This window comes from Octopus sinensis, linkage group LG1 (genome assembly GCF_006345805.1).
Source record: "Octopus sinensis linkage group LG1, ASM634580v1, whole genome shotgun sequence".
In the NCBI taxonomy this organism is placed as follows: Eukaryota; Metazoa; Mollusca; class Cephalopoda; order Octopoda; family Octopodidae; genus Octopus; species Octopus sinensis.
In genome coordinates, this window is record NC_042997.1 from 112,422,218 (window position 1) to 112,435,531 (window position 13,314).

Here is a 13,314-nt window from a genome sequence, read left to right on the forward strand (position 1 = left end):
ATATATCCAAAATATTGGGTCTGATATGATAACAACAGAATTTTTTAGAAATTTCTCTTGGCTTTCGAGACACGTGCTTATAGTGATAAATTATATGGTTATTGACAATGTGTCTGTTTTCGGCATATTTGGCATTAGAAAATTTCCTTTCTTTTGCCCTTGTTTATAAGTTGTTTATAAATTTAACCTTTAAAGGTTTTCTTTAATATGCTGGCCATTGATAGAATTTTTTTTGAAAAATTTTATCCTATATTAGATGCAAATTTAATAGTGTTCACTTCCGGACTCTCTCACTCTATGAGAGTTTTCAGTCCACTTGCACGTGTCTCGAGGTGTGGCTGGGGAATTTCTATTTTGGATATATTTGGGGTACTTAATTGTGCTCATGACTTAGTGTTTGCTTCTTCCATGGGTATAAGTAAGTATTTCATTTATTTCTTTGTCGCATTTATCATTGACGAAGAGAAGGTTCTTATGAATTAACTCTGAAATAGGGTGTGATATGATAACAACAGAATTTTTTAGAAATTTCTGCCGGCTTACTTCGAGACGCATGCTTATAGTGATAAATTATATGGTTATTGACAATGTGTCTGTTTTCGGCATATTTGGCATTAGAAAATTTATTTTTTTCTTTTGCCCTGGTTTATAAGCTGTTTATAAATTTGACCTTTAATGGTATTTTTTAACATGCTGGCCATTGATAGAAATTTTTTCAAAGAATTTTATCCTATATTAGATATATATATATATATATTTATATATATATATATATTTACACACACACACACATATATATAAGGGTGGGTGGGTAAGACTTTCTCATAGACCAGCATCCTGGTTTTCAAAAATTGATTTGCACTAAGCCTGAAAGATTGCTTTAAAACAAAGATATTGTTTTGAGCTGAGTGGGGATGCTAGATTCCCTTGTTTGAAAATATAAGGACACAGATCATGTCATATAGCCAGCTGGAGACAGCAACATTCATCCTAAACCAGGACTGCCATGTTATGTTGGCAAACAATCTTTACTACAAAGTACTGTTACTTGATATCTCACATTGTGAGATTTAAAAATAGTAATTTTCTAACAAGGCATGATATATAAATCTTCCAAATTTTTGTATCTCCACAGCATGAAACTGTTGGTGGCTCTGCTTGAAATTCTGTGAATGTTAAATGATATTTATTTCTCACTGGATAGAATACTTATTTTCTTGATCCTACCTATAATGAAACAGTAAACTACACACACACACAAATATATTGTATTAGTCTTTCACTCTTTTATTTGTTTCAGTTATTTGACTGCAGCCATGCCGGAGCACTGCCTTTTAGTCAAATAAATCAACCCCAGGATTTATCCTTTGTAAGCCTAGTACTTATTCTATCGGTCTCTTTTTGCCAAACTGCTAAGTTATGGGGGTGTAAACACACCAACATCGGTTGTCAAGCGATGGCGAGGGGGCAAACACAGACACACACAAATATATATATATGACAGGCTTCTTTCAGTTTCCGTCTTCCAAATCCACTCACAAGGCTTTGGTTGGCTTGAGGCTATAGTAGAAGACACTTGCCCAAGGTGCCACACAGTGGGACTGAACCCAGAACCATGTGGTTGGGAAGAAAACTTCTTACCACACAGCCACTCCTGCGCCTATTGTATATTTCTCTTTCAAAGTCAGATTTTATAAGGGTACAAGAGTGAATAATGTGCAGCTCACTGTGCAGCTAGTATGCATTTGCAATGAATTACATTTAGTGTAGATATGCAAAGCGGAAGAGATGGCAGAAGCAAAGTAGAGCCATCTTTAAAATATATAAATTTAAATCATGAACCAAAGAGAAAAAAATGAGGAACATACTGGAAAGATCTTGTTTGAAACATGTAGGTATCCTTGAAGTAGATGCTGGTTGTGTGACATTCGTATTTACAGTACTCAGCAGTTCCACTAATAAACAAACCAATTTCTCTCTCAGTGCCAGGAATCACAGTATTTGCTGGTTCCGGTTCAATTTCCACAACTTTTCTCCTCTTGCGGAAGGTAGCATTTGGACTGCAATGAAGAATCAAGTCAGAACAATACAATGAATTACAATTTGAGAGAATCTAAAACTGTATAAATGGGGAGAAAATCTAACAAAATATGTATACACATATATAAATATAGTCATGCATATATACATACATATACACAAATACCTGCATGCATACATCTATATATATAATACTGAGAATGTGTGTCTGTCTGTCAGTCTGTCTGTGTGAATCCCTAACACTTGAGAACTACACAACCAATTTCATTCAAATTTTACACATGCCTTACTTAGGGTCCATGTAGTGTCATGGGCAAGAACATTTTTTAATTTCTTGCCTAGGGCGAGCCCACAGCAATATCATATCTTCTCCACTATTTCAGTATTACATGTCAAAAGTAAAACAAAAACATCTCTCTATTGTAATGTCAAATGCTTTCATTTTAATAGTGAAACTATTATATAAGTGGCATGAACTGAAAGTGAACATCCCTCTTATATGTATGTAATATAATTTTTTCTGAAACTTCAGACTTTTCAATATGCTACACCACTGGTTTTAAACTGATATTAATCAACTTAATATTCAATTTTTCACCCTTATTATTTTAAATTTAAAATCTAAAAATCCCAAAGCTATGAGATAATGCATGATTATCTCAAACCAATGTGAATAAATAAGCATTACATTTAACAGAATAATTTGAATGCTGAAGGGTTTAACAGGCCATATTCAGCCCAAATATTCTTCTTGGTTTCAGAACAAACTGGCTAGATCTAGCCTCTCACACCTATCCTACAATGTCCTTCTAAACATTATAATCACTTCATCAAAATCTTGAAGCTACAAGATAATGCACGATTAATTGGAAATAATTTGAATACGTTAAAAGCACCATCCGAACATGACAGTTGCCAGCGCTGCCTGACTGGCGTCCGTGTCGGTTTGCCAGCCTCCTCTGGCCCCTGTGCCAGTGGCACATAAAAAGCACCCACTAAACTCACAGAGTGGTTGGCATTAGGAAGGGCATCCAGCTGTAGATACACTGCCAGATCAGACTGGAGCCTGGTGCAGCCTCCTGGCTTCCCAGACCCCAGTCGAACCGTCCAACCCATGCTAGCATGGAAAACGGAGGTGAAACGATGATGATGATGATGATGAAGCATTGCATTTGAAGGGATAACCTGAATGCTAAGGGGTTGAACAGGCCAATATCCGGCCCAAAATATTCTACTTGTTTTATGTTCAAACTATCAAGATCTGGCCTCTCACATGAACCTACAATGCCGTTCTAAAATTCTACATATACACCAATGAAAACTTGAAGCTACAAGATGTTGCAAAATTAATTCCAATCAAAGTAAATTAATAAACATTGCATTTGACAAAGTGAACTGAATACTAAAGGGGGGAAACAAGCCATATTTGGCCCAAATATTTTTGTTTTATGCTCAGACTGTCAAGATCTGACCTCTCACACCTACTTGACAATGTCATTCTAAAAATCTACAAACATACCAAAGAATTACATTTGACAGAATGAAGTGAATACTAAAGTGTGAAATGGGTTGTAATTAACAATGATAAAGGTGTGTTATATCTTACGTCTCTTTGACAGCGACCGCATCAGGTACATTACTCGGGGGTGTAGATTCCACTTCAACCCATTTGATAACATGGATCCGATCATCCCAGTCTGGAACCTAGAAAGAAAAGAAACACATTCAATATGGATTCGATCATGCCAGTCTGGTGAAGGTCATCCCTGGACATTCCTGGCCCAGTGGTTAGGGCAGTGGACTCGCAGTCGTAGGATCGCGGTTTCGATTCCCAGACCGGGCGTTGTGAGTGTTTATTGAACGAAAACACCTAAAGCTCCACAAGGCTCCTGCAAGGGGTGGTGGCGATCCCTGCTGTACTCTTTCACCACAACTTTCTCTCACTCTTTCTTCTGTTGGCCTGCTCATTTAGCCAGCGGGGTGGCGTCATTTGAAGGCTAAAACAATGCGAAGCGCATTGTGACCAGTGATGTGTAGCAACATCTGATAGCCTGGTCAGTCATGGTGATCACGGTGATATATATATATATATATATATATATATATATATATATAGCAGGTGTGTGTGTGTGTGCATGTCTTTGTATGGGTGTTTGCCACCTACCCCCACCACTTGACCACTTGTATTAGTTTGTTTACATCCCCATAACCTAGCAGTTCAGCAAAAGACACCAATAGAATAAGTACCAGGCTTTAAAAAAAAGCAATGGGGGTTGATTTTCTCAACGAAAACCCTTTGAGGCAGTGCTCCAGAATGGCTGCAGCTCAATGACTAAAACAAGTAAAATATACAAAGATACAAAGAATACATTTAAAACCCAGGTACCTTGAAGGTACTCTGACTCAGGTACAGGAGTTATATTTTAGCTCCAGCTCAGCGTAATCAAAGAGACCTTTAAAATAAATGTTTCATCTAAACCAGGGGTGGGGAAACCTTTTAGTGCGGCGGGCAAAAATTTCCAAAGAAAAAAGTCCTCAGGTGGGCCACAAGTCCAAACTCTTATATCTGTGTAAATCCTGTATATATCTATGTATAATTCAATATACATTAATAAAGATAAGTTTAACAAATTAAATTAACGCATAATATCTGTGCTTGAGGAGACCATTTGAGTCAAGTACATCAACATCAAAAATCAATGGAAATTGTAGCTGTGATCCCTGTGCTGGTGGCACATAAAAAGCACCATCCGAACATGGCCGATGCCAGCACTGCCTTGACTGGCTTCCGTGCCGGTGGCACATAAAAAGCACTAACCAATCGTAGCCGTTGCCAGCCTCGCCTGGCACATAAAAAGCACCCACTACACTCACGGAGTGGTTGGCGTTAGGAAGGGCATCCAGCTGTAGAAACATTGCCAGATCAGACTGGAGCCTGGTGCAGCCTCCTGGCTTCCCAGATCCTGGTCGAACCGTCCAACCCATGCTAGCATGGAAAACGGACGTTAAACGATGATGATGATGACGATCTTCATTAATGCCGCCACTGAATTTAGGATGTTTATATTACTTATGAGGTATTCTATTTCTTTCAGCTAGAGTGTAGTTGGGTCTCAAGGGGGTGGTACAAACCTAGTAATATGTGTTTTATAGTGAAAGCAAAATTTCAATTCAAATGGCAATTACCAGACGATTTTCAGTTTGAGTCGAACCATTTTAAATTGTAGTGGAAATGTAACCTACATAGTAAATCGGCATATAAATAGTGTATAAATTTTCTAATTGATAAACTTATTATATTTTGTACATACGAGTATACCAGCCTGCAGGCGCAATTGAATGGGCTCATAGGCACAATTGTGCCAGTGGGCGGGGATTTCCCAGCCCTGGTCTAAACCATCTTTCTTTTACTCACACACATTGTCCAATATGTTTTACTTTTCTTAAGATAAAAAATGCTGTGATTTGAGGGAGAATTTGTTGTTATTTCTAGCATGTACACTGAACATTAACCAACTTTTTCATTGATTTCACTCAAGTAAAATTGGCACTCCATCAGTTATGAAGACAAGGTTTCCAATCGGTCCAATTAACAGACCAGCCAGCTCATGCAAGTGGCTGAATATTCCACAGACACACCTAGCCTTAATGTAATCCTCGGGTAGATTCAGCAGCACAGAATTCAACAAGGTTGGCCCTTTGAATTACAAGTACTGCTCATTTATGCCAACTAAGTGGACTGGAAAAAAGTGAAATGAAGTGTCTTGCTCAAGGACACATGTGTCGCCAGGAATTGAACACACAATCTTATGATTGCGAGCCGAATATCCTAACCAATCAGCCATGTACCTTCACTCAAATAGTGTTTAGATTACTATGGAATGATGGTGATGATGATGACAATGATGATAATGGTGATGAAGACGAGAGATGATTGATGATGCTAATGAAGATCATGATGATGATGATGATGAAAGACAATGGTGATATTTTTACCTGAGAGAGTGGTTTCTCAAAAGTGATTTTCTTCACTGCACACGGTATAACCTCTTCTTGAAGGACGATGGGTTTGTAGGACTTGAATGTTAGAACGATATTTTTAGTCTGACCGGGACGTAGGTGTCCCATCTGGGGTGAAAACATTAATGGTTCTTTGGTCAGCCATTGGAAACAAATGGTTTCTTGTAGGCATCGGTTTGTGATGGTTAAACTCTGTGTCTTGGCTTTTCCAATGTGGCAATCCCCAAACAACATCGTATTAGCTTTACTGACTGTAACGAGAAGGAAGACAACACAAATATACATATATATATATATATATATATATATGTATGTATGTATGTATATATATATATATATATATTTATTTCAGGTCACTTTCGAGTGCTACTGATAACATGTAACCCAGTACAACCTGTTGCATGGTCGGAACGTTGGTGACTAAACTGGCAAACCCACCAAGCTTGCTTGGTGAGGAGGGTGTTTATTGGACACCCTGCGTGATGAAAAACAAAACCCGTCAAAGGGCGGAGGAACTCTTGTGAGTCAACGGCCATTCAATAAATGTGTAATTTTTTTTTCTTAAGGCTTAAGGTTGTATCATATGCGGGGACATAGAAATAATCGGACTGAATACCCAATCGCACGGTTAAACCATTGGGAGTGAAGGACTCCTAGCCTTTGTTAGGGCATCCTTCTAGGAGAATGTAACTCAGGTAACTGGGATAACTCCGACATAAAACCTGCGGCTCAGTGGTTACCGATGATGTTGACTTATTCTTCTTTTCGGATTATGGCTGCTGTTGCTTAGTGAGTGGGATTGACTCAGTACACAGCCTTTCCTCACTTTAAAAAAATCTTCTTGTACAGGCATTGCACGATAACAACATTGTTCATGATTGTTGATGGTGCTGCGAGTCTCAACTGAATGGCTGGCTGTAGCCTTAAAAAGCAAATAAAAGACACATTTGATCAGAGCACCAATAGCAGTTAATCATACTCGATGATGAGGGAGCAGCCATCATATATGTATATAAATATGAGTGAGTGGACAAATGAAAGAAGGGCACTCAACCGATTTATTGGGAGTTAAAAATGCGGAAACCAGGTCATGGCTCAGCAGGGTATGAAAACCATTTCCCAAAAATGCGGAACCCAGGTCATGGCTCAACAGTGAATGAAAATCATGCTACTCAATTGCATACATCAGCTGTAACAAACCCAAACTCGCAGAAATTCGATATAGTAATGAATGAAAGCAGTTTTTTAGGCATAATCTACCAACTACAACAACAGCTGTACTCCATACAGACGACTCAGCAAAACCAGGCAACATTGATACAAAGGCTGACACCTGGACTTACAGGGCACATACAACAAATACAGACAGCCTAGCAGACCGAATATCCAGTCAGCACAGTCCCAGCAACTACAACAGTCTTGCCAACAATAGGGCAGATGTATCCGGTACAACAAGCATAATAACAGCAAATATCCAGGGTCTTTATCCGAAAACAAAACAGTGTAAAGTCCCTTTCTTGGAAGAATTAGCAAGAGAAAACAACTCCAAAATAATTGGAATTACTGAAAGTCATCTCAACGAAAACATCCGCAACAGCGAAATCACAATCAATAGATTCAACATCTTCAGATGTGATAGACAAGGCAGATCCCATGGGGGTGTTATCATGTATATCCATGATACCTATGCATGCATAGAACTTGTCAATGAATCAAATGCCTACTGCAACCTGCTGTGCATAAAAATCATCCAACTTAATACAGTTGTGACAATAATGTACAGACCGCCAAACAGCCCAACATTATCCTTCACTGAGCCACGGACGAAGCTCCAACAAATTCTGGGAAACATGGCAAGTCCAATGCCAGACATTATCCTCCTTGGTGACTTCAACTTCCCTAACATCATCTGGCCACATGGACACATACTAAAACTGGGGACAAAAGCTGAACAAATACAGGCAGCCAAACTGTTGGAAGTCACAGAGAAATTATACCTCAAACAAATGATGACAGAAGCAACAAGAAATAATAATACGATCGACTTGGTTTTCACCAACAACGAGGACACGCTATTTGACCTTCACTCAACCCCAACAATCCTTTCAGACCACAATATTATTGAAATGCATTTACACATTGGTAATGAGCCCAATGCCACAACTCTTAAACAAAAGGACATGCCAAAGCTATGCAGGTATGATTATCACCAGGCAAATTGGGAAACTATTAACAACCAGTTACAAATCATTGACTGGGATCTCTACCTTACTGGGCCAGATAAACACAAGAAATTCTTAAACAAGATCGAAGAAATATGTGAAAAAAATGTTCCTCTAAAGAAAACCAAGTCCACAAAAAAACCTGTACCACGGGAGCGAAAGATCCTGATGCGCAAAAGGTCAAGACTAAGAAACAAAACATCTAAGCTGACATCAAAACATGAATTACAGAAAGTCCTTGACCAAATATACAGATTAGAAGACAATCTAAAACAACACTATGATGAAGAACGTAACAATGCAGAAAAGAGAGCCATAGAAAACATCAAGAAAAATCCAAAATGTTTCTACAGTTTTGCAAAGAAATACTCGAACACCAAGTCAACAATAGGACCTCTCCAGAGACAAAATGGGGATGTAGTGAATAACCCTATTGAAATGGCAGAAATGTTGGGTCAACAGTATGAAAGTGTCTTCAGTGAGCCATCTAAAACCATGAAGATCCATGACCCAGGAAAATTCTTCAAGGATATCGACCATACTAAACCTACCCTATCCGACATTGATTTCAACCCAGAAGACATAGCAAGAGCCATAGACAAGCTCTCCATGCACTCGGCTGCGGGGCCTGACGGTTTCAATGCCATGATACTTAAAAACTGCAAGGTACAATTGTCGAAACCCCTTTACATGATATGGAGGGAATCTATGGAGAATGGCAAAATATCAAATACATATAAAGAAGCACACATAACTCCAATACATAAAGGGGACAGCAAATCAAAACCAAAGAACTACCGACCAATCTCACTGACATCGCACATTATCAAGGTCTTCGAAAGAATAGTTCGTGGAAAACTGGTTGAGTTCCTGGAATCCAACAATCTGATGAATTGCAACCAGCATGGATTCAGGTTAGGTAGATCATGCCTTTCCCAACTACTGGCACACCATGACCAAATCCTAGAAAATCTAGAGAATGGATACAACACAGATGTTATCTACCTCGACTTTGCCAAGGCATTTGACAAGGTAGATCATGGCATCCTGGGTCACAAACTTCGAAAGCTAGGAGTAGGAGGAAAAGTTGGTACATGGATACATGAGTTCCTTACAAATAGAACTCAAACAGTCACTGTGAATGGAACCCATTCAACACCATCACCTGTGACCAGCAGTGTTCCTCAGGGTACAGTACTCGGCCCAATCCTGTTTCTCATCCTCATCTCTGACATAGATGAAGATACAACCAGCAACGTCTCATCCTTTGCTGATGACACCAGGGTCATGAGACAAATCAAAGACGAGGTGGATACAGAGGCCTTACAAAAGGACCCGACCACCATATATAAATGGCAGGAAACAAACAACATGTTGTTCAATGATAAGAAGTTTGAACTAATTCGCTACGGAACAGATCAAGATCTGAAAAATACAACAAACTACAGAAACCCATCAGGACAACAAATAATGGAAAGTATGTGAAAGATTTAGGCATCCACATGGGAACCAACCTAAAATTCAGAGAACACCTTGACTCAGTCTGTCTTACTGCAAGAAAGTACAGCGGGTGGATCTTGCGCACCTTCAAATCAAGAGATACCTCAACAATGAAAACCCTCTGGAACAGTATGATACTTCCGAGGATTGACTACTGTTCTCAGTTGTGGTCACCATCAACAAAGGGCCAACTATCTAAGATAGAATCGCTCCAAAGAAATTTTACCTCATACTTCTCAGAAACGAGGGACCTGGACTATTGGCAAAGACGCAAAACCTTGAGGATGTACTCAATAGAAAGAAGATTTGAGCGATACCGAATTATATACATTTGGAAAATGATAGAGCAGAAGGTGCCAAACTTTGGTATCAAAACCTACCACTCACTGCGCCACGGAAGACGCTGCCAGCTGCCACCAATCAACAAAAAGGCTGGCCAGACAGCAAAAACCCTGCGAGAATCAAGTCTGTTGGTTCGAGGAGCACAACTGTTCAACTCCATTGCGGTACATGTCAGAAATCTATCAGGATGCAGTGTGGAATCATTCAAATTGCAACTGGATAGATACTTAAGCACCATTAGAGATGAACCCCATCTCCCAGGATATACACAACGAACACAAACTGACTCAAACTCGCTCCTACACATGTCAAAATTAAGCAGAGAATACAACCTGGCAACCACACCAGACTCTGAGGGTGGAGTCTTCGACTTGGCCTGAGCATGGACTCAAACCCAAATGAAATGAAATGAAATGAAATGGATCAAAACAGTTTGATTCAAGTTCATAGGTACTCTTGAGTCTCAAATTCAAAATGACTAACGACAAGCATCGTACTTGAAACTCAAGAGTAACAACAAATTTGAATCAAACTGCTTTGATTCATATATATATCCTTATAAAGAGCAAAGTTTGTTTGTTTGTATGTTGACCGCTGAAAACACTAAATAAAATTGATAATATTTCAGGTTTTTTGTGTCAGTTAAATTAACTTGAACATTCTGCATATAACTGTGCACTTATTTTCCACAAACAGAATGGGGAGGGGATGAGTTGGTGGCATATTGGGTCCTATTTCTAGCAATCCATGTAATGTCTATTTCACTGTAATTTTTGGACTTGGGTCCTGCAAAACATTCTACTCCTAAATCTTTGTTACATTAACCATATAAACAAAGCAAGAACAGGCTACATTGTAATGGCATGGAGTCATATAATATGTAATAAAGACACGCCAAATGTTGATATTGTCAATGCATTTAATACACATGTTTCAAGTAATTATGTAAGAAAAAATTTTCTCTTATGCAATATCTTCCTCAGTTAAAATATTTCAAAATCAAAATGTAAATCATCATCATCATCGTTTAATGTCCGCTTTCCATGCTAGCATGGGTTGGACGATTTGACTGGCGAACCAGATGGCTGCACCAGGCTCCAATCTGATCTGGCAGAGTTTCTACAGCCCTTCCTAACGCCAACCACTATACAGCTTTTGACCAGGCCGTGTCAACAGAACCCTCCAACAAGAAGAAAAGAAGGGAAGTAATTAGAAGGAAAAAAATAGTGTTTATAGAGAGGGAAAGACATTAGAAAGAAAGGGAGTAAGTATGTAAGGAAAAGAGGAACAGATAAAAAGGAAGAACTAGATTATAGGAGCAAGGAAGAAGGGGTCAAATAAATAAGTACATTAATAAAAAAATAAATGGATGAAAGGACAATATATCAGTATGTTGAGTGGGTAAGGGGAGAAAGGCAAGTGAAGAAAAGGGAAAAAGGCACAGCAGAAGCAAGAGATGAAAAGATAGGGAAGAAGAGACGGTGAGAGAAAAAGGAAAAAGGAAGATGTGGATGGGGGAAGGAAAATAAGAGGAAATCAAGTAAAGGCCAGACAAAATGAAAAGAATACTGGAAACAGATAAAAGATTTGGTTCATGGTTGTATCAACTGTGTTACCATGTTGAGCAAACCATGATACTGAAGTCACACACTGATTGGTTGAAATAGTGTTTATAAGATACAGCATACAGGAGCCTATCAGAAAGTTGTCAAATATGAAGCACATTAGCTGTTTATTAATGCTGTTACTATATGAAGATTGTTATAAAGTATGAAAGTACTTGTAATATTGTAAAATAATAAAATACAAAAATAAATTGTGAAAATGAGACTATGATGGTGAGTGATCAATATATTTATCGATGTACAGTTTTACACACCTTCAGCTATATATATATATATATATATATATATATATATATATATATACACACACACACATCTCTTTTTTTTAATTTCCTATTGGTCCTATGGATTTTTCCCCCTAGTCTTGGAGGATATGGCAAGTCATTGAGCAGTAAAACTTTTACATCTAATTAATTGGATCCAATCCATGCCCCCAAGAAAAACAGACATTGATGATGATAATGATTGGACATGTGCAAGAGGCCCCTGTTAGCACAAACCTTTTCAGTTGCTACCCACTTGCTCTTCCCAACCAACCCACAACAGCTACAGTCAATGTAGGTACAATGAAAGATCAATCTGATGAGATCGATGAAATGCTGCAATGGAGTAATGTAGATGTGTGTTGTGTGCAAGAGATAAGATGGAAAGGAGTCTCAGCTAGATTTCTCACAGGTGAGAAACAGAGATATAAATTCTTCTGGATGGGCAGTAGTGATGGTGTGAGAGATGTAGGCATACTTTTGGCAGAGAAACGAATAGATAAGGTAGTAGAGTGTGTGAGAGAATAATGAAATTTAAATCTTGGCAACATATATATATATATGTAGTAAGGAGAGAAGCAGAAAGGAAGAGGTTTGCCAATGTTCTGCAGCATGAGGATCAGGGGGCATGAGGGGTTCTGGGTTGCATGACAGTGTGCCAGAGGAAACCATGATGATGTAAGAGAGAAGTGTGTAGATATGGATCATGCACTCAGTGATTCTGAAAAGAAAGAGGCATGGAAGTGTTACCACGAAGGACTGCTAAATCTGGAGAATTCATCTCCGGCTTTCCTTTTGCACTCATGCTCACCCACTCACCCTATCCAATCGTTTGTACCACTTCATTTATATACCCTTCTCTGTACACACGAGGGAACATTCTGACACATCTTCACCATCTTCTCTCTTTCTTTCTCCTTTCTTTCTCTCTCTCCCTGACTGAGATAGACATGTATCTTCTCTGTTGAAAGATCCCTACTTTTGTCCCTCTGTTCATACTCTAACCTCTCATAACCTAGCACAAAGCCACCTCCCTCAGTTGAGGAGGTCTTGTCCTTAAAGGCACTTGACAATCTCACTGGTACCATAAGAAAACATGCACCCAGTACACTCTGTAACATGACTGGCTTTAGCAAGGACATCCAGACGTAGAAACCAGGTCAAAGCAGACAGTGGAGCCTGGTGCTGCCCTCTGGCTTGCCAGCTCCTGGCAAACAGACATTAAATAATGATGATGATACAAGAGGCTTCTTTCAGTTTCTGTCTACCAAGTCTATGCACAAGGCATTGATAGGCCCATGG

The 13,314-nt window shown here is 38.9% G+C and overlaps 1 protein-coding gene across 1 annotated transcript in view; it reads right to left on the bottom strand.

The window, feature by feature from the left end:
• Positions 1 to 13,314, bottom strand: part of LOC115212270 (hydrocephalus-inducing protein-like) — a 158,402-nt gene that overhangs the window by 53,361 nt on the left and 91,727 nt on the right. The window contains exons 23-25 of the mRNA XM_029781112.2: positions 6,037 to 6,311; positions 3,647 to 3,744; positions 1,869 to 2,060 (exon numbers count right to left, since the gene is read on the bottom strand). Of these exons, the coding sequence (XP_029636972.1) occupies positions 1,869 to 2,060; positions 3,647 to 3,744; positions 6,037 to 6,311 (565 nt within the window). The remainder of the gene's footprint in view (positions 1 to 1,868; positions 2,061 to 3,646; positions 3,745 to 6,036; positions 6,312 to 13,314) is intronic.